The sequence below is a fragment of the Dipodomys spectabilis genome, unplaced genomic scaffold (genome assembly GCF_019054845.1).
Source record: "Dipodomys spectabilis isolate Male_0828 unplaced genomic scaffold, ASM1905484v1 ptg000092l, whole genome shotgun sequence".
NCBI classification, from domain to species: Eukaryota; Metazoa; Chordata; class Mammalia; order Rodentia; family Heteromyidae; genus Dipodomys; species Dipodomys spectabilis.
Window position 1 is genome coordinate 8,420,332 of NW_024870769.1, and position 21,875 is coordinate 8,442,206.

Below are 21,875 nucleotides of genomic sequence, written 5' to 3' on the forward strand. Positions count from 1 at the left end.
AGAGCCATGGTCGTTCAAAGATATCATTTGGGAGATGTCCTTCATTTTAACTAGGAGTTAGGCTCAGTGCAAAGAACAGATTTTGAAGTGGAAGACATGGAAATGCCCATCAGTATCTAGCTCTTTAGTTATATCTCCTGTACACTCTGAACAACAGTGTGTCCAAAGGCAGTTGAGGAGAGTCATGAAAAAAAATACACACACTTATCCCATATTCCACCCTCAATTGTTAGTAACAGAAAGAAGATCTGAGTTCTTCCTTGACACCTGATCCACTGTTCTGTTTTGCTCACAGCCTGGAGAGCATCCGTCAGTGTGGAGTTGCCCTCTGCATTGTGCTGGGATTCTCTATCTTGTCTGCTTCATTTGGCAGTTCTGTGGTGAGGGACAGGGTGACCGGAGCCAAAAGGTTGCAGCACATAAGTGGACTTGGTTACAGGACATACTGGTTCACCAATTTCTTCTATGACATGGTAGGATTTAGGAATGTGATCCATGTGTGTATGTGAAGTGAAGGGAGGGAGGGCCCGGGCCATCTTGGACTCCCTGTAATAAAAGGCTACTACTGTGTCCATGATCATGTCAGGAAGATCACGTCTTCTGATCACTAGTCATCATTTAAGATCGTTTCATAAGGATAAGATCTGGGAGTCTCACGCTGGAGATCTGAGAAATCAGGGACTTAGAAATGCAAAGTTTCTTTTCCAGGGGAATGAAGAATCACCTTTACTGAACATTTATGAAAGGTAAGATAATCAAAGTATCAGGAAATGGGTCCATAAAAGGAATAGGGTGGAGTCGAGAGGAAAGGCCAGATGAATAAAGAGGAGAAGAGGGAGAGAATGCAATCAAGAACCCAGTGTATATCCTACAAAATTAAGAAGAATGAAGGAAAGGGTTGGTAGGGGAGGGATGGGTAAAAACATTGAGAGGGGTGACATTAATCAAGATATATTCATAAACTGCTTTGATAAACGGCATCTCCTTTGTATATCTATTTAAAAATTTTAAAGTAATTAGAAATGATATGTCCTCTGCATGCCTACAACCACTTACCATGGTAGGGTGCTCTTCAAAGGACTGTATTTATTTCCCCACTATAGTAGATCTTAGGTCAATGGAAGGCAGGACAGGGCTAAGACTTACTATCTGGATATCAGCCACATGTCAGCTTCTGTGTCAATTTTTGTGCAGAATCTGATGTAAGGCCCTGTTGCTATTCATTAATGTTTATTCTTTTGAGATAGCATAGAGTTCAGTTGATTGATTTCCTTTTGATCATGCAATGTTTATATATTTTTAGAGTACAGTTTGTGTAGTCTGTACCTAAGTTACCTCATCATTACAGGAATTCCCTGAGTTAAGTCAAGGTTTTGTAAAACTATGCAGTGACAATAACTGCCTGGGATGTTTGCAGCAGTGAAGAGTCCCAAAGATGTGCTTTCAAGATTGTGTTCAGTAGATCTAGATGGGACTCTGAGGTCTGGTTGATCAGTATCCAAGGCAACTTAGGACTCTCAGGCAAGACTGAACAATGCTGACCATCAAGCCCCTTGTGTTTACAAAGGGATGCAAGAATCCCATCTGAGATTAGACTTGTAGAATTCAGGGCCAGCCGGGTCTTCCTGTTCAGTTCTCCATCCAGTTCTTCACCCAGGGCTGTAAGCCCTAAGCCTATTTCTCTCCAGCATATGAGATTTAGTGATATCTAATGGCCATACCAGCCCCAGGCCAAAGGAGAGAGGCACCAAGAAACAGTAACAGCACACACAGATCATCATGTCCAGGACACCATAAAGCATGCCAAGGTTTCAAAACTGTGTGATTTCCCTGTTTACTGCATACTTCACTTGTCATCTCTTTATTTCTTTCACTAAATGTGGCCCTTCAACCTGGAGTTTAAGAGCATGGATGATTATTGGTTGACTTTTCTACCTTTATTCAATAGTTCCCTGCCTTTTTTTATTAAATGACCCATCAAATGAATATTTTTGAGAATCTGTTATTGTTCAAAGTTTGCCCAAGGTTGTCAAAGACCAAATGTTTGTATTCCATGAGAACTCCATGTTCAAACCTAATTCCCTCATAGTGGTATTGGCAAGTGGGGGTCTCTGGGAAGTGATGAGGGCATGAAGGTGGAGACCTCGTGAGTGGATTAATGCCTTTATAAAAGGAACCCCAGAGAGCACATTAGCTCCTTTCATCAGTGGTAAACATACAGAATGCCTCATCTAGGAGCAAGAAAGTAGGCTCGCTGATATACCAGCTATGCTGGTGTCATGCCCCTCAATATCCAGGACTGTGAACACAAATTTTTATTGCTTTAAAAGTCAGGCAGGCTGCTGTTCTATGTCAGCGTTCAAAGGGCAGAAATCTTGGTCTGAAAGCTCTGAATAAGTCAGAAGATCTCTCCCCTAATAAATAGTATAGTCTTATAGGAAGAAGCATAAATAAATAAATAAAGAATGAATGAATGGGACACATACAGTTCACTCGTGGCTATTGAAAGAATTAAAGATGACAGTGAGGTGGAGGGTAACATTAAATTGGGGAATCAAACAAGGAATTGGAGTTTTAGCTGAGATCTGTAAGGGAGAGGAGATGAGCCACATGGATGGCACTGAGAAAGGGCTCTGTAGGCAGAGGCACTAAAGCAAGGGAGAGAAGGATACATGAGAGCCCCAGGAAAGGCCCTAGATGCTGTCCCTTGATTTCCTCTTTTTGTAAGAGCACACTCATGCATGGTTAGACTCTACCCTGAAGGTCTCAGTTGAACTTAATTACTTCTTTAAAGCTCCTATGCCCAAATAAAGTCCTATTTCTGAAGTTATTGGTGTTCAGCCTTAGAATTTTGGGAGAACACAAGTCAGTCCAGAAGAGTGACTATCCAGGATGAATTCTACTCCAAAACAAATTCTAATGTGAAAAGTAGGAGCTATGCTTACATAGGAATTGAATGTGGACTCTGAGGTAAGTAGATAAATATATTATACTCTTCTGATGCAGCATGTTCTTTTTTATTTTCTCAGCTCTTTTACTTGGTTTCTGTCTCCCTGTGTGTTGCCATTATTGCTGCCTTCCAGTTAACAGCTTTTACTTTCCGTGAGAACTTGGTGGCCACGGCCCTCCTGCTGGCACTTTTCGGGTATGTGATGAGAAACACTGCTGCAGAATTATGGTTTGTTTTCTGCAAGTGAAAAACCCTTAGGATGGCTTTGAACCTGCTGTCAGCTTCATGATTTTCTCTCTTCTCAAGCAATTATGTTCCTTCTTCAAGAGACATTGAACAAACAAGCTTGAGGGAGATGATGAATGCCCTGTGTAAGAAGGAACAGTGGACATGGTTATAATGAAGATGGTATTGGCCCTGTCTTAGAAAGGCCCTCAGGCTCCCTGACAAGATTGTGCAAGGCAAAATGGACTCTCAGTTTTTCTCACTCTGACATAAATCATGGGCTCAAATATATAATCCACTTAGCTCTGAAATTACATTTGCGGAGATTCCCTCTTGAAATTCTGTCTGGCATAATTTTTCCTCTCTTACAGTATTAGTAGTTTGGAAGCATTTTATCTGAATTCCATACATTTCTTTTCTTTTTCTCTGCAGAGGAAAACCAGCAGAACTAGAATGTCAGCATACAAATTTCTGATTTCAACACACTAATTAGGATTATTCCCAGAAGTCCCTAAATTATTCTTCTCAGATATCAAAAAATCTATGGGCTGTGGAGAGTAGGTATATATGATTGCATATAGACTAAATACATAAGAAAGACTTTCTGGGGAAAATAATGGATGCACTAAATTATTGAAATTCAATAAATTTTAAGATGAACACATTCAGCTTTCATTTCAACTAAATATTGTAAACAAAGTGTTGAGTATACACTTTGTTAAAATATCAGTGATCCGGGAATATGAAAGATATCTTATTACAAGATAGAATTTTACTTAAAGAAATATACATCATTATCAGGTGAATAAAAGATGAGTGACCTGATGGATGAATGGCTGATGAGTGGATGAACAGGTGGATGAATGTATGGGTGGGTAAAAGATGTAGAAAGGAGACATGGAAAAAGAAAAAAATTCCTTTTTCAGGAATATTGAGACTCTTACTAACTCTCTGACTGTGGTGATATTAATTTTCTTCTCGAAATCTCAGTTTAATCCCTCTACCACTCCATTTTATTTCTATGGAAGTTAAATCAGATTTTTATGCAAATATTATGTAACAAGTCTAACTATAGCAATTTTAGCTAAATATTGATATTCTCAAAATTATTTTCCTATTTAGAGTATATTATGAGGTCATGTCTATAACATGCATTTAGCAAACATGTTTATTATAGTCAATATGAAATTTGTGAGCCCACATGTAGAGATCTATATGTATGTGTACCTGGTTGGAGTTGCCTGATTTCAGTTTATTGATCCCATGTGAGTCGATAGTGCTGTTAAGTCTTATCACAGTGTGAGTAAAATAGACTTTGCCATAAAATTATGTTTGAATTTATAGGAGCAGACTTCAACAATTAAGATACGATTTAGATAAAGTCAAATGGTTAGAAACTCTTAAAACACGTTATTAGAAAATTTTCTTAATCCTGAGCTCATTGTAAATCCCTTTAAGAACTTGCATCAAGTTCAGAATCATCCTTTTGTACACAAAACACTTTTTAAAAGAATTTCTAGAGCATCTGGAGATCTAGATCTGTTAGTGTACAACCCTTGGCCAACAAGACCCACACACTTTCTGATAAAAATTCTTTGTCAAGGGGATTCTCAGAAACAAAATAACACACACTGCATTTGAATCAGTGCTAACACCAACAAAAATGCTCCAAAAGAAGGTTGTAGTATGACAGCTAGGGTCATGGACTAATTAAGGTTTAAATGGCCATCATTTCATCTTTGAAGTAGAGCCATTGGACCTGTAGCCCCAATGACCTCTCTTTCACTGTAAGTGAAGCCAAGTCCAGGCAGCTGTATTTCCTCTGTACCATGGCCTTCTCCGGGTGAAAGCATCAGAATTGGGTCACTTTAGGCACCTGTAACCCAAGAAAGATCTCAGGAAGGCTGAATCTCTGAGTGAAGTGAAATCTAAGAACATACTCGAGTATGAAACAAGCCATTTATTGAATTGAAATCTGGAAATGAAGCGATGGGATCAGTGAACAGGTTCTCAGAGGAAATAACACACACACACACATGTCTGGTAATAATATATTTTTTCCCTAGTGTGGGAGTTTTGGACAGCTAAACTATACCAGTGAGGCAAAAAAAATCAACATTATAATAAGAAGCTATAGCCTGGATGTGGTGATTCAGGCAGGAAGATTGAAAGTTTAGTCTAGGCTCAGCCTGGCTTACAGAATGAAACTTAAAAGAAAGATGGAGGAAAATAATACCAAAAAATCTGAGAGAAAAGGCAATTTAGCTTATATTAAAAATTCAAAACCTAAAAACGTATTTGATATATATTTTTGCTATATGATTGAGAAAATGAGGTCGCAGCAGCCTGTTTGGAATTTTAGGAGGCATTTTAAGAAATTCACACAATGTAGGCAAGGGACCAGTTTTGAAGAGGAGAATAATATGTCCTCCCATAAATTATGGAATACTTGAAAATAGTATACCAATCTCTAGAAAAACATTACAGTGTGTCTTTGTGTGTGTGTGTGTGTGTGTGTGTGTGTGTGTGGATACTGTGGCTTGAATCAGGATCTGAGAGTCCCATGCTTTTGTTGGCTTTCTTGCTCACAACTGGAGCTATACCATTTAAGCCATGCCTCCAGCCCAGGTTTTTGTTGTTTAGTTGGAGATGAAGTCTCACCAACTGACCTGCTCATGTTGGCTTTGTACTGTAATCTTGAATAACTCATTTTACAGATGTGAGCCACTACAGCATGGTGATATACCTTTATAAACGAGTGGAGAGAAAAAAAAGTACATTAGAGTCTACAAATCAATTTTTTCCCTCAAAAATGAAGAAGACAGGAGGGGAACTGAAACTATATGTTCATTGCAATCAAGTATTTGAAAGTTAGTTAATGAAAATGTAGTTAAATACAAAACATGGTATCGTAGCCAGGAAAAGGAAGTTGAAAAGGGGTTCCTTAATGTAGTGACAAGAATTCCTCAAGGGCATCATTTAAGATTGTCTCTTTATCTCTGATTCTTTTTTTCTTGAACAATGCTTTGATCTGCCTGCCAAATATTGAAAGGACATCCCCAGTATAGAAACCTTATGTAAAGTGTAACAAAGTACAGATTCATAGCAATCTCCAGTGGTGCAGAGACTAGGGGCAAAGTGGTAATTAGTCCCTCAAGTACAAATAGAGGGATGTAGGTCTGACAGAGAGGTAGGCATGGTGAGACTGTGTTGTTGGACAGAGGGGCTCATCAAAGTTGTTTATAATCTGGCTGTGCTTTGTGATATGCCACATCAGATACTCCCTGAGGTACCAGTCCCCAAACTTCCTGGCACCCACATTGCCAACTTTAACCCACAGAGCTGGTTGGATTTGTGTCACATAAGGGAAAAAAAAGAAACACTCAATATTTTGTAGTATAGGCTTAAGTAAACCAAGATGGCTATGTTTGGCTACAAAAGGCCATCTTTTGGAAAAGAGAAGACATTTGTCATGTATTATTCCACAATATAGAATTATTATTGTTGTTGTTATTGTTGTAAGTATCAATTGAAACCTCAACATGCCAATTTATGAATAAAATTCATCTTAATGTCACCCTTTCCAGAAGTCATTCCCAGAATAAATTTTATACCAATTAAATCTAGCCCCAGATTTGCCTCATGAGCTTCTACTATAGCTTAAATTTCAGATGCAGAAATACAGTTTCTTGGTAATACTGGTGTTTGAACTCAGGAACGAATGCTTGCTAGGCAGGTGCTCTACCACTTGAGCCAAACCTCCAGCCCAGAAATACCTTCAATGCTATGATTTCATTTGATTCTCAGAGCAACTCCATGACAGAGGGTAACACCTAGAGTTTGGTTCCAGAGGGAACTGAATAAGAAAGTAATGTATATGGGTAGAGTTGAGGTTTGATTCAGACAGAAGTAATGGCAATTTAAAGCATCACGAAGTTATGACTTACCATTTTTGTAGTTATTACTTTTGTCCAATTTAATTTTCTTTAGAGTAGTCATTTTATTTATTTAAATATCTTTTTTATTATCTTTAGGTAGTTGTACAAAGAAGGTGCCATTTAATGAAGCAGTTTTTGAATATAATGCATGTTCCTCAGTGTTACCCCTTTGAACATTCTCGCCTCCCTTTAACCCACGCCTTCCCTTACTTTTCTTAATTTTGTGGTATATCCAGTGAATTCTTGACTATATTCTTCCCCTCATTTTCCCCTTCATTCCTCTAGAATAATTGCTTTGAAGCACTCATCTCCAATATGTCTTCCATAATATGTTTTTCATGCTTAAATTAGGGGGAAGATTGCTGTTAAGTAAGTCTCTGAGAGACTGTTTGATTTTATGTATAATATCCCAAATATTTTCCCCAGAGAAGAGAATTTGTCTTTTAACTCAGGGATACATTCTAGTATCACAGATTGCATAACACAAAGGAAGCATACTAAAATAATGGTTGTCTTGAGGCCCTAGCGTCTCTTTTCCCATTTCAAAGTCTCCTAATTTTCAGAACTAATTAGCATATTTGGAAAACCTCAGGCACTTAGAAGCACTGAAGTATTTCAGGTTAAACCATCCGTCATTTTAAGGAACAGTGACAGTTGTACCTTGAGTGAGTAGAAAACATGCAGGGGCTCCAGGGAGAGATGTCTCCTGGGAAAGGCGGTGATTACTCTGCTTATTTCGAAACTATCATTTAAAGTGTCAGTTTCCTTTATTGGAATGCATTAAGATGATCTCTTTTTTTTCTGTCAGTTTCAGAAAGTAGCCTGAATGGTTACTACGGTTGTGGAGAAATAGGAAAGTGGAAAGTTTTATTTTAGAGATGTGGAGCAGTGTCTTAGCTTTTGATATTTGGCAATGCTCCCTTACTACCTACCTTTGGGGGCATGCTGACCCTGATCAGCTTCACCTATAGATCAGCTGTGGGTGTGAGATCATAGTCTCAAGTTCATTCATGCCAGCTGCTCTACTTGAGAGACAGGAAGATTATGGTGCTATCTTCTGGAGAAGAGGCGGAGGAGGAGAAGGCGGAGAAAGGAACAGCAGGAGGAGGAGGAGGAGGGGGAGGGGGAGGAGGAGGAGGAGGAGGAGGAGGAGGAGGAGGAGGAGGAGGAGGAGGAGGAGGAGGAGGAGGAGGAGGAGGAGGAGGAGGAGGAGGAGGAGGAGGAGGAGGAGGAGGAGGAGGAGGAGGAGGAGGAGGAGGAGGAGGAGGAGGGGGAGACACCACAGAAGTGTCAGCATACAGCTCAACACACATTAGATTCTAGAAATTAAACTTTTAATTATTTTTAAGACAGTGTTATAGCCTTTTGTATTCTTGTGGTTTTTAATTCTTATGGTAACAAATAGACATTATTCCTGCATGACTAGGGTGGATTATTAGTAAAGTAGCATCCTTTTAGGTGAGATGGTGGAGAAGTCAGGTGCTCTCTTCAGATTGTGGAGCTGGAGGAGGCTCCACGTACAACTTCTCCCAGTGCTTAGCCCAATAGCCCTGAGAGGCACCAGCAGAGTGCTTTGTCTGTGGAAGACCATAGGATCTTCTTTCACTAAGTAAAGAACAACAACAACAACAAAATCACAGGCCAATAAAATCACATCTATAATTCAGTTGTTATATGGATCAATATAAGAAGATAAATATGAAAATTTTCTATTTTCCTTTTCAGATATGCCATGCTTCCATGGATGTATCTGATGTCCAGAATCTTTTCAAGTCCAGATGTGGCTTTTATCTCCTACATCTCCTTGAATTTCATCTTTGGTCTGTGCACCATGGTGATGACCACCATGCCCAGGCTCCTGGCCATCATCTCCAAAGCTCAGGTCAGTCAGTGACAGTATTTCCTTTTAGAAGAGGAGAATGGGGTTGTGTAGAGATTAACTTCCCATTTCTGTGGCAGATCGGGGTATAGGTAGCTTCTCAGCTCTAGGACAAGATACTTGACGTTAACAAAGGAAGAAAGATTTGCTTTGGCTTTTAGTTTCAGAGATTTCATCCCATAATTTTTATTTTTGTGGATTTAGGGCCCAGGGTAAGGCCAAACATCATGATGGTGGGGATATGTGGAGAGGAGGCTGCTGACTTATGGTAGACAGGAAGCGTTAAGAAGGAGAGTTAAGAAGAAACTGTGGACCAGATACAACCCACAAGGAGACACATCCCACAAGGAACCAATTCTATTTAGATCCCACCTCCCAAAGTTTCCAGAACTTCCTAAAATATCGCCACCTACTGGAGACTAAAGGTTCAATACATATGAGCCATATCTAGATGCACGCTAATTTTATGTCTTGCCTACTGGAATTCACTGGTGATATAGAAAAGTATCCATTCTTAAAATGAGAAGAAAGTTGATTCTAATTAATAAAAAACTTCCAGGGAGCTGGATGACAGTGGCTAACGCCAATAATCCCAGCTACTCAGGAGGCTGAGACAGCCTGGGCAGGAAAGTCTATGAGACTCTTATCTCTAATAAACCACCAGGAAAACCAAAAGTGGCACTGTGGCTCAAGGGATAGAGCACTAGCCTTGAGCTGAATAGCTGAGGGACAGCGCCCAGGCCCAGAGTTCAAGCCCCATGACTGACCAAAACAAACACACAAAGTTTCAGGGGAGCTATGGTTCAAAGTGGTAGAGTGCAAGCCTTGAGCAAAAGAGCTTAGGGACAGTACCTAAGCCCTGAGTTCAAGCCTTGCAACCAACAACAACAACAATAAAATGAAAAAAAACTTCCAAGATTTTCCAAAAGCCAAGTCCAGGCTTTGTGACAAACTGACAAAAATAAAGGAACTACTGATTAGTACTGGAATCATGAATGTCGTAAAATATGCCCTCTCCATATATCACTCTATACTGGGTTGGAGTCTTCAATGTAGAATGGACCAGAAATACTCACATGCTCTTGAGCTATAACACAACTAGAGAATGATTTGAGGTGTTTTACCCTTTTGCCTGAGGCCTTTGAAAAGAAGTCAGGAATTCAGTTTAACTTCTTTCCAAGAGTTTAAGCAGAGAATTTCTCCAAGCTTGTGTTGCCTGGCCAGGAAGCATTTTTCTGTCTGTAACAGGCCACTCCCATCGACAGACTACTCCTTGCATAAGCACCGATGTCAAGCTGAAGTCTGTCTGGAGGTATGTCCTGTTTGCTTCCTGCTATTCTCCTTGCACCCCTCTCCTCCCAACTGAGAAGTCCCAATTCTTGGCTTCTGCTTTAAGTCATCCCTCAACTCCTCGACCCTCTGCCATGCCCTTGTATAGCAGCAGGAAAAAGCTGCTGACTCTGCATTCTCCTGTCTATTTCAGTCCTTCCAAATTCCTGCTTTGTTTTTTTAATCACCTCTGATTACCCTGTTGTTCACTTGTACTCCATTTCCTTGGCAGTTCTCTTGTGAACTTTCTATGCACAAAGCTGGTCTGAGAAACTCGCCCAGCAAAGGGACACAGCTCCTAGCTGCAAGATGTATTTCTGGTTTCATCTACCATGATACAGGGACTGAGAGCCATCCAGTTAGGTCAGGTTCACTAATTGTGGCTAGGTTTAGAAGACTTAGTACACTCTCAGACGATGGTCAGTATTTTGTATTGTTATGTCTCGTGTAATGTAATGAAATATGGAAATATCTATTATATATTTAATGAAAGGAAGAAACTATGCCAGTGATTTTATAGGTCAAGTTTGACAGTAATCTGTATGACTATGCTGGGCCTTTAAATAGAGAGCTTATGGAACAGTTTATTGAATTTACATGCAGAGAATATTGAAATCAGCAGAAGTAGCCTATAACTTCCTTAAAACAAGATTGTTGTGAACTATGGTAAAAAAGAAATTCAATCCATGTAAAGAATCCCAATGAGAGGGGAGTCAGAAAAAGGATCCACTTTAGAGGACAAGGTCCCAGAAGATTTGGCTCTAAAAAGAAAAGGAAGAAGAATCAGCTAGACCCACTAGCTAGGAACCTTTCTATTCATGACAATGTAACAGAATTGTGTGAAAAAGGCATTTATTTAATATATAAATATATTACTATATGTTATTTATTTATTATATTTTTATACTTTAAGTATATAATAAATAGCATTGCTCATCTGAAAAAAAGAAAAATCAACAAGCAATGTTTGCTTTTTGTTTATTTCAGAAGCCAATTGGCAATATATAAAAATGACATCTTATTGCATTTTCTTAGGTCTTTCTTTTCCTTTCCTCCTTTGATATTTACTTGTAAATTATATGGAGAAACATGTTCTTATACAATTAATGAAAGAGCTTAGGAAGGCAATTGGATTCTCAGGTCAGAATTAAAACCTTGTGTAAGCAGTATTACCCATTGTACATACAAACTGCAGTGTTAATGTGATTGACTTCATTGTTACAAACTTAATAAGATAATGAATTTTGGGTCCTAACACAGGTCTGGATCATCTTTCTCCCCTTGGTGACACTTTGTTGCATCTAGAAGGATGTCAATGGAGTCACAAATCACTATTATTAAGCTGTACAGCAGTAGTTCATGCCTATAATTCCAGCTATTCAGGTGGCTTAGATCTGAGAATCACAGTTTGAAATCAGTGCTGGCATTTTTTTTTAAATCTCCAATTAACCAGAAATGGAGATAGCTGATTTCAATATTTTCTGCACGATAGAGTGCCAGCTATGAGTGAAAAAAATGAATAAGTGCAGGAAGCCCTCAGTTCAAGCCTCAGTTCAGGCACAAAAGAAAGTAAGAAAAAACAATAACAAACCACAGTTTCTTTTTCTTTTTATTCTTGAACTTGTATGGCTATATGCCCTTCGTAGGTGCAGACTTCTAATTACCTTTGTTTTCCCATATCTCAAGTGTCTGTGTTCATGCTTATACAGAGACCATCATGAATTCCTTAATGTGAGATACAGTCATCACCATTAGTAGATAATTTCATTAATTATCAGTTCCTTAGCTAAAAGGTACAAGATTCTGCTGTTGCTATATCTTCAGTAAAAATAGAAAACCCTCTTATGTGGTCCACTAATTGATATAGGAATATATTTTATATAAAGTGGAATTAACAAACCCTTCTAATTGAAATGAATAACTAGTGAAAGTTAAGGAAAAGCTAAGGGAAGACTGAATGAAGCTTTAGCACCTTCTTCCATCTCTTTATAAAAGACAACAAACCACATATTGAAAGTAGATGAAAGTAGATTCTATTATTTAAATTTTCTGTTGTAATCCAAACAAAAATACACTTAATCTAGTGAAGTTTAAATTCACATTGTAATGGAAAAATCTATGCATTATCAAGTAAGAATTAGAATGAATGGTTTTGTACATTTAATAACTAATACTTAGGATAAAATACATATACTAGTGTGTTATATGTGCCAATTAAGGTGATTTCTCTACCTGAAAATATGATTATTCATATTCTTATCAGTTGTATAATTTAAAGAAAAGGAAAGACTATAAAGTAAACATCTAAATCATCATGGTATTTTCAGGGTTTGCTTTGGTAACTCTATGAATGTGGCCTTTCTGGGTTAATTGCTTTATAGTTCAGTTCAGGAGAACAACATCGCCCAAATGCTGTATTTCTTAGTGGAATCACCTTGGCTTTGAAACAAGAAGATTGGAATTAAGTCCTTGCTCTTCCAGTGTGGCTTGTCCTCATGAAGCAATTTCTTGAGACTATTTTTCATTAGCAACTTAGTTCATATTTAATAGTTTGCATATTTATCACAACTATGAAATGTGACAAAAATACAATGAAGCTGAAGAATATAATAACTTACCAAAAGCACATAGTGAACAATTGATTAACATTGTAATAATTTTCAGATGGAAAAAATTAATATTCATCAGGTAGCAAAGATAGTAAAAACATATGGCAGATATTGGAATTTCAGATATATTTAAACACTGTGTCTTTGTATATGTTTTTATTTCATGTTATTATTATATCCTTTATATTTCCTTTTTCATATGTATTCTTCATTTCATAATGATATCTACATATATTTGGCATTTATTCTAGACTCACAATGAACCGGTAACCCTTCCTTCCTTCCTTCCTTCCTTCCTTCCTTCCTTCCTTCCTTCCTTCCTTCCTTCCTTCCTTCCTTCCTTCCTTCCTTCCTTCCTTCCTTCTTTCCTTCCTTCCTTCCCTTCCCTTCCCCTCCCTCTCTCCCTCTCTCCTCCCCCTTTCTCTGTCTTTCTCTCTCCTTCCTTCTTTTTTTCTCTTTCTGTATATCTCTGCCTCTGTCTCTCTTTCTCTCCCTTTTCTTCTTTCTTTATGTGGCAGCTTGGACCACAAACCTTTTCCTACATAGCTTCCCATTTATCTGGGATTATAGCATTCCTGACATATCAGCTTGTTGGTGGAAATGGGTTTGGTGTTTATATGGCCTCAAACCATGATTCTTCCAATCTCTGCCTCCAGGATATCTGGGAATTTGGTTGAGGCACATGCTACTATACCCAGCCTGAATTGTGTGTTACTTAAATACCCACAACCATAGTTCCTCATACTACTAAAATACAAAAGCAGGACAAGATACACAATTCCATTCCAAAGGGAAAAAAAGGAAAAGAGCTCCACTGTAAGCTAAATATAATTAGATATTAGATCTCAAGAACAGTCCTCTTTGGTCTGATGGCTGTCTATTGAGCTCATTGGGGTCATTGAGAATTGGATTAGGAAAGACCTAGAGTATGCATGTAACCAAGGAGAAAAAAAGAGTTGCTCACAGATGTCATAACCATTGGGGACTAGCTTTTAATTTAAATTTCTTTCTTTATGCAGAATTTACAGAACATCTACAATGTGCTCAAGTGGGTATTCACTATTTTCCCTCAATTTTGCCTGGGACAAGGACTGATAGAACTCTGCTACAATCAGATCAAATATGACCTGACCCACAATTTTGGCATCGATTCCTATGTGAGTCCCTTTGAGATGAACTTCCTGGGCTGGATCTATGTAGTACTGGCCTTGCAGGGAACACTTCTTCTCATCCTGAGGCTTCTGCTGCATTGGGACCTGCTGTGGCGGCCAAGGTATGTTCCACAGGGCTCATCCAGAAGGCCAGTCACTCTTGAATAAAAAGGAGAAAAAAATAATCCATCCTGGAGGTTGCATGATAAGCAATGGGTCTGACCAGAATTGTGCATGGTACTACTAAGTGAGGATTTTACATTTCCTTTTTTATTTTGATTAGTGTGAGTCACCAAATTCCCTAGGAAGAATTTCAAAAAGATAAGGTGGCAGCCTATGAGATAATCTTTGCAGTTGTTTAGTTGTATCAGTGTATTTTCCACTTTGAAATTGCACAGTTTCCCCTCTTGCTTTGTAGCACCTCAGGTGAATTTGGGTTGATACTATAAAGTAATTTGTTTTCTTATGACTAGCTCCGGATGGCAGGAAGGTATGAAAATTCAGTACGGAATGCATCAAGGCTTTTCCAGATCCTATTCCTTTGTATGCTGGGTTCTTACCTTGGTTGAGTGAGGAGGCAATTTTATGCTGTGAGAGGTATGTGTGAATGTGTAGATATGTGTACATGTATGTGTACATCACATACACACACCTTCTATGAATAGGATTTAAGAGAGCTTTTCACAGATGTCTAAAATATTGTCAGAATTCATTTATAAAACCTAAGAGGAAATACATTCTATTTGGTGTAGGGTCCACAATGATGTCTGTCCACCGCAAATCTACTGATTTGCCTGTAAGCTTTGGTAAAGGGAAGGATTTTTTCTACCTAATTGTGTGTGTGTGTGTGTGTGTGTGTGTGTGTGTGTGTGGTACTGGTTTGACTTGATCTCTTGCTTGCCAAGAGTCTCCAGTTGTGCCAAACCTCCAGCAAAGAGAAGGATTCGTTTTTTTGGATCCAGTCATGGGGCCTGAACTCTGGGCCTGGGCGCTGTCCCTCAACTCTTCAGCTCAAGGCTAGCGCTCTACCACTTGAGCCACAGCACCACTTCCAGCTTTTTTCTTTTTGCTTATGTGGTGCTGAGGAATGGAACCCAGGGCCTCAGGCATGCAAGGCAAGCGCTCTACCACTGAGCCACCTTCCTAGCCCAAAGAGAAGGATTCTATGGGGAGAAAAATTTTAAGACCCTCTTGCTGGAGAGCCTATTAAAGATGTAATGCCATGTTATTAATCTTTTACAATGATTCCTTTGCAGATTTTTCCTTTTCCATTTTTCATGACAACCTTTCCTTTCATAACTTTTTAAAGCTGCAAACATAGAAATCCATTTTGAATGCAAATCCCAAAAGTCTTTTGCATTTGACCATAATTATTCTGGGAATCTGTAGATAACCAATAGCTTACCAAATTCAGGCAAGTGTCCTCAGTGCCTTTCGAACATAATTAATTCTGTGATATCCATTATTGGTTCAATCTGCTTTAAAACCTGTAATGTAGAATCCCCTCTGGCACGTTTCAGGTTACGTCCTACAGTACCAAAAGACTTCAATAAGAATTCTTGCTGTATTACCTTGACTTTATAGAGCATATTAGTTGAACTGGATTTGGAGTAATGTCTTTGATATCTTCAGTAGTCATTTTTGCTGCATGTCAATGTAAAACACAGAAACATAATTTAGCTTCGACACCAGTCGGTGGGTGATCTTGTAAGATTACCATCACAGTGATCATGGAACCCAGTCTATTTTGTATTCAAGTCCAGCTCGAGAGAGATTACTAATCACTGTTTATGTGCATTTGATCATACAAAATGATGGAAATAGAAACAAGAGGGTTTTTTGTTGCTGGTTGTGTTTTCTTTTCCTTTTGTCTGGGGCATAGAAAGGGTGGGAAAAAAAGAGTGAATAAATGCAGCAATGATACACCTGACACTTTGTTGAAATTGAGCTATGCAATTGGTGGGTGGAGGTGGGAGGGAAAAACTGGGAGAGAATGAGGGAAGGAGTGACACCGTTCAAAAAGAAAAGTCCTCATTACCTGACTTGTGTAATGTTACCCCTCTGTAATCCCCTTTATGATAACTAACAGCTATGTATAGTTGTTATTATATATAATTATTATGTATTATATACAAATATGCATATCCATAATTATATGTATATTAAAGTGCATCTGGACATGAGTGCCCTATGCCTATAATTCTTGCTACTTACAAGGCTGAGATTTGGGGGATTGTGGTTCCAAGCCAGACTCAAGAAGCAAAGAACCAGCTGATGGACTATCTCAAGTAATAGCTCATAAGAGGTGAGGCCCTGAATTGAAACCCTAGTATTGCTTCCTCTTCAAAATGGTTAAGTCCAAGTTTCACAGCAGTGCCCTCTAAGTCTGACAAGCTGTATTCAGTACAGCTCTCCCTGCCCCTTCCTTCCACACCACGGGGAGAACTGTGCCTCCATCTTCTCTGCCTGCCTCACTTTGCTACCAGCACACCTCTCTCCCTAGTTGCCTTATCAGCTGGACTTCTCAGCTTCCCATAACCACCTCTTTCTTAATGAGGACATATCTGTAGTATCTATATCCTAATGATCTTTACCTGATGATAAACCCCTTCCTGCAGGAAAATTATAGTATTCTCGGTTGAATCTTGGAAGAGAATAGGAAAACCCAGCTTCATGCACAGGGTTCAGACAGAGACTGCCTTCCCCATCCAAGCAGCTTGGAAGTCACCACCACTAGAAGGGAGAGTATTGTGGGGCCCACTTCACAACTGCCCTTCTCATGTGCCGGCACCCACCTGAAGTCTGGTGTTGGTTTTTAGTTGTTGGCAAAGAATCCAGGTTTCTATTAGCATCCCAGCCATATTGCTCCCCAGGTTGGGTGGTTTGGGGAAGTTGCACCTGTTCTGTCCTCTCATTTCTGGAGAAGAGATGCCCTCAGTATCTTGTGCTGATTGAGGCACAACAGCCAGGAAGATGGCCCAGATTATTAGGTATGCTGATACTTGGGGACGTCTGCTATCTCCAGGGCCCATCTGGATCCTTCTTCTGCAGGATAGGTGCCATTTGTTGTGATTGCCAGTGGGAGGATGGCTGAGGGGCGCATGGCCGAGCAGAGTTGGAGGTACTAGGAGTGTGGATTGTTGGGAAGGACCTCCACAAGAAGTAATCTCAATCACACATTCTCCACCCACCAGAATGAATCAAAGAGATTTGAACAGATATGTATAGCTGAGTTCCTCACTGGAGCCCTGAGATGAGCAGCTCTGGCTGAGAATCAGGACCATCTCAGTTAATTTACATGGAGAAAAGGATCATGGGTGTGGGGTACTGTAGAGATGGAGGAGAGGAGGACACAAAGACATGATCTGTTAGAATGAAAAAGGACATTGGAAAAACTGGCATAGGGTGGAGGGTCGTCTGAGAAAACAAATACTGTGAAGCAGAAAAATACAAAACGTGATGGATTTGTACGAATTGATGACAATCCTGTAACCCTTCTTAGATGGATGAATTGAATGTTGGTAATACCTTTGGTACCCCCTCATCAGAGTCTTTCTCATACTTTCAAGTGACATGAACAACATATTACATATGTCACAATGGTGACATATACTTTTGCACATCTAGTTATCTTATTCATAATGTTTCTGAAGTAATATACTTTTAAAAAAGCCAAATGGTGACTTCAGATGTAGAAAACTAATACATTTAGTGGAGCTAGAATGGCTGAGGGTGATGCTATGTCTTTGGATTTTAATGCCTATTTATTTTGACATAATTTAAAAATTGCAAAAGATTGCACAATTAAGCTCCTTTACCCACCTCCCTACCTGATAATGTGATTTTTTCACAATATTGCATATGAAAACAAGGTAGTGGATATTGGTATAACACTTACTCAGGAGTAGTTATTTAATCTGTGGGTTACAGGGGAAATGAAATTAACGTAAAAGTTAAAATATACCAGATTAGCCAGGTGTTGGCTTTTCTTACCTGTAATCTTACCTATTCAGGAGGCTGAGCTATAAGTATTACAGTTTGAAGCCAGCCCAGGTAGGAAATTCCATGATTCTCTTAATGTCAAATTAACTAGCAAAAAGACAGAAATGGCAGAAGGCTTCCCTAGAGTGAAAACTGAGGGATTGTACCCAGGCTGTGTTGAAGCCCTAGTACTAATAACAAAAGAAATAACAATACACCAGATTAAAAGTCATAATGAAGAATGTGTAGCTCAGATTTAGAGTGGTAGATGCTATCTTACTACCGTATAGAAGACTTGTACAAAATGCTGACTGATTACTGAATTCTTTTCAACTTATACCATAAGCTTATCATATTTGGGTGTTTTTTGTATATGCTCTTTTACCAAATAAACCATTTAAAATATCTTTAAAATTGATAATTTATTATGATGGGATGATTGTTTTCCTTTTTCTTTTTCTTGTCAGTCGTGGGCTTGAACTCTGGGCCTAGGGGCTGTTCCTCTGCTCTTCAGCTCAAGGCTAGCACTATACCACTTGAGCCACAGTGCCACTTCTGGCTTTTGCTGCTTACATGGTGCTGAGGAATCGAACCCAGGGTCTCATGCATGCAAGGCAAGCACTCTACCACTGAGCCATTTTCCCAGCCTGATTTTTTTCTTACATCTAGCATGAGGTCCCAAACAACTTTGTTCTTCATAGAATCAAAAACATCATTTTTGGATAGATCTACTTCAATGTCTTTTATTAACGTTAAATTCCTTAAATTAAGGAATGAAGGTTGACTCTTTCTGCTAATCAGGATGTCAAGATTGTGGTGCCCTGGAAAGAGCCAATGTGCTCTGTTTCTATCCTCATAGATCTCTCTAATACAGTATACTTGCTTAGGTGTCAATTGATCCTCTCTTTATTTTCAAAGGGGTCACACTGTCCTCAAACATACCATGAAGTTTTCAAAGGATAGAGATGTGGAAAAAGAGCAAACGAGAGTGTTTGAAGGAAGGACCAGTGGGGACATCCTTGTATTATACAACCTTAATAAAAGTTACAGAAGCCTTTTCAAGAAGACCACTGCTGTGGAAGATGTTACTGTGGGAATACCCAAAGGAGAGGTAAAGAAGTGTTTTGCTTTAGCTTTGCTCTGTTGTTAATCCATGAAACTCTAAGAACGGATTTGCTTGTAGCATTTTCAGAATTTCTGCACTCACATCTAAAAGCAGCCTTCTCTCAAAGTTACAGAAACTGAGATGAAATAAAAGTCTATTGGGAAGTGGCACGGTGTCTCAAGTGGTAGATCACTTACCTTGATCTGAAGAGCTCAGGAACAATACCCAGGTGCAGAGTTCAAACCCCACGACTGACAAAAAATGTCTCTTGGCTCTTTGCATAGTCAAAGAGTGACCACTTAATCAACAGCAGATTTTGTTTCTATACTAGGACTTGAACTCAGAGCCTTACACTCTTGCTTAGCTTTTGTGCTCAAGACTGGCATTCTATAACCTGAGTTATACCTCCATCTCCTGTTTCACAATTTTTTTTCTGTTTCATAATTTTGAAAATATCAGCTGACTTTGGATTTTTAAGAGTTGTGTTGCTGGATGATGTGTTTATTTATAAATTATTAAATATTAATATATTTACAAATATATCTAATACTTATAAATATATACATATGTAACTATAGATATATCATATTTGAAAATATTATTTATTTATAAATGTATAATATGTATATATTTATATATGTTTATATTATATATCTATATAGTTAGCTAGTTAAAGAAATTCTTCCTCTTACCCAACCTTGTTTGCTTTGAGTGCCCAGTTAGGTCCATTTAATATTCAGTACTATGCTGCTCTGGTAAGTTAAATACTCATAACCACAGCAGGGGACATTTCTCATGAGCATGGTATTAATTCTAGTAGAAATCTTTAATTAGAACTGACAGAAGCTGTATAAATTGTTCTTGATTTGTACTTAACGCACAAAAGGAAATCAACCTTGGAAATGATTACATTTAATTAACTGAGAAAAAAAGAACACCTTGTATGTGTATTGTTTCAAGCTCCTGAGAAATTCAAAGTATGTTATATTGTTTTCTGATTGAAAGTCATACTCTCCCTGTGAACTAAGAGTATTTGTCCCATGGATGATCATCCTAAATGAAAGAATCCAGCAAATCAACCTGAAGCAATCAAGGGATTTCCTAATGCCCACAATCATGATTTCTAGCAGAAAATAACAAAATATTAAAGATATATTTGGTTTTGTGGCTCTTATTTCTGCTGCTTTTAGTTGTGTAACTGTATTTGTCTTAGGAAAAATCTCACCCCTGTTTCAAAGTCAATTAACATCAATATTAATTTTTTAATTTTTTTTCTCTGTAGTAGTTTTAAACTAAGAATGAAGAGAAAAACTTGAATTTTATGTATCTGGGATGCTATTTAAATTTGTTTTTTTTGGTGTGTGTTAGTAACTTTCCCATTATTGTAAGGAAACACTGGGGACAATCAAATTGTAAGGAGGAAAGATTCCTTTTAGATTGTAGATTTGGCAGTTTCCCTTCATGACTCATTGGCCCTCATTGCTTTGGTGGCTCAGAATATCATCTTACACATATCCTGGCAGGAACGTGTGGCAGAAGGAGCTGTTCACCTCATAACTGGTGCTAAAATGAGAGGAAAGGGGGTCTGGTCTGATTTCAATATCCCCTTCAGTACCCTCAGTGAACTGAAACTTTCCAGTAGGCCTCATCCTCTAAAGGCTCCACCGTCTCTCATTCATGCCATGGCTTAGGGATCCTCCTTCAACACCTTGGCCTTTGAAACATTAAAGAACAAATGTACAGTAAGTTCTCTTCTCTAAGCATTTATGAGCATCACTATTTGATAGTCCAGATGGGAAGTGCTTTGTAAGAGCCTGTGAAAAATAAAGAAATGACTGAAATAAGTACTTAATTAAGAAACAAAAGACCATACGCCTACACGGTGTTCTACAGCAGCATAAGCATTGCCTCACATAAGATAAAATTATAAAGCATACACATAGTATTGTTCTTGGTGCTTTATGTGCAGAGATGGTATAGGAAGGAAGAAGGCAGGTGTGTCTGATGATTTTGATAGGCTATTGCTGGTGTATCTTGGCATGCCCAACTCAGTTGCCACAACAGTGGCACAGGACTGGAGTAGAGTGAGATGCACCCATTTCTTCCATTATGGGTAAGATAGAGGGAAACTGAAAAACATGGTGATTAAACTAGGTGGCCAATGTAATATCTAGAGACACTAAGTAGGGTTATGTCACTGGCAGGCAGAATCCAGGATCCAGAATCCACTCCCCAGGTTATAAGAAAAGCCAAAGAGAGAGAGAAAGAGGAGAGAGAGAGAGAGAGAGAGAGAGAGAGAGAGAGAGAGAGAGAGAGAGAGAGAGAGAGAGAAGAAAACAGGAAGCCGGTTTATACCAGCAGACACCAGCTCCTAGACTTCAGAAAATGAACATCTTCAAAGGAGACTGGAATGAATCAAAGACCTGGGTCCCAAGGTAGAAACTTGCAAAGTACATGCAGAGGTATAAGATAGACACTAAGCCTAGAAATGGGAGCAAAATGTCATCTTTTACATGGAATAGAAGACAGGATTAAACCAAGAATAAACTGTCAGAATGCCAAACTAGAAGTAATCTCCTTCATATCAGCATTCTTCCAGGCACAGAGTTGGAAAATTTTGTTTACCACCTCTTCAATGGAAAAGGAAGAAATACAGCTGCTGCACACACACACACACACACACACACACACACACACACACACACACA

General features: G+C 38.8%; 1 protein-coding gene across 1 annotated transcript in view; it reads left to right on the top strand.

Annotated features, from left to right (window-relative positions):
- The window catches only part of Abca13 (ATP binding cassette subfamily A member 13), a 402,123-nt gene that overhangs the window by 269,730 nt on the left and 110,518 nt on the right, over positions 1-21,875 (top strand). The window contains exons 50-54 of the mRNA XM_042684933.1: positions 296-473; positions 3,030-3,145; positions 8,839-8,995; positions 13,950-14,203; positions 18,981-19,173. Of these exons, the coding sequence (XP_042540867.1) occupies positions 296-473; positions 3,030-3,145; positions 8,839-8,995; positions 13,950-14,203; positions 18,981-19,173 (898 nt within the window). The remainder of the gene's footprint in view (positions 1-295; positions 474-3,029; positions 3,146-8,838; positions 8,996-13,949; positions 14,204-18,980; positions 19,174-21,875) is intronic.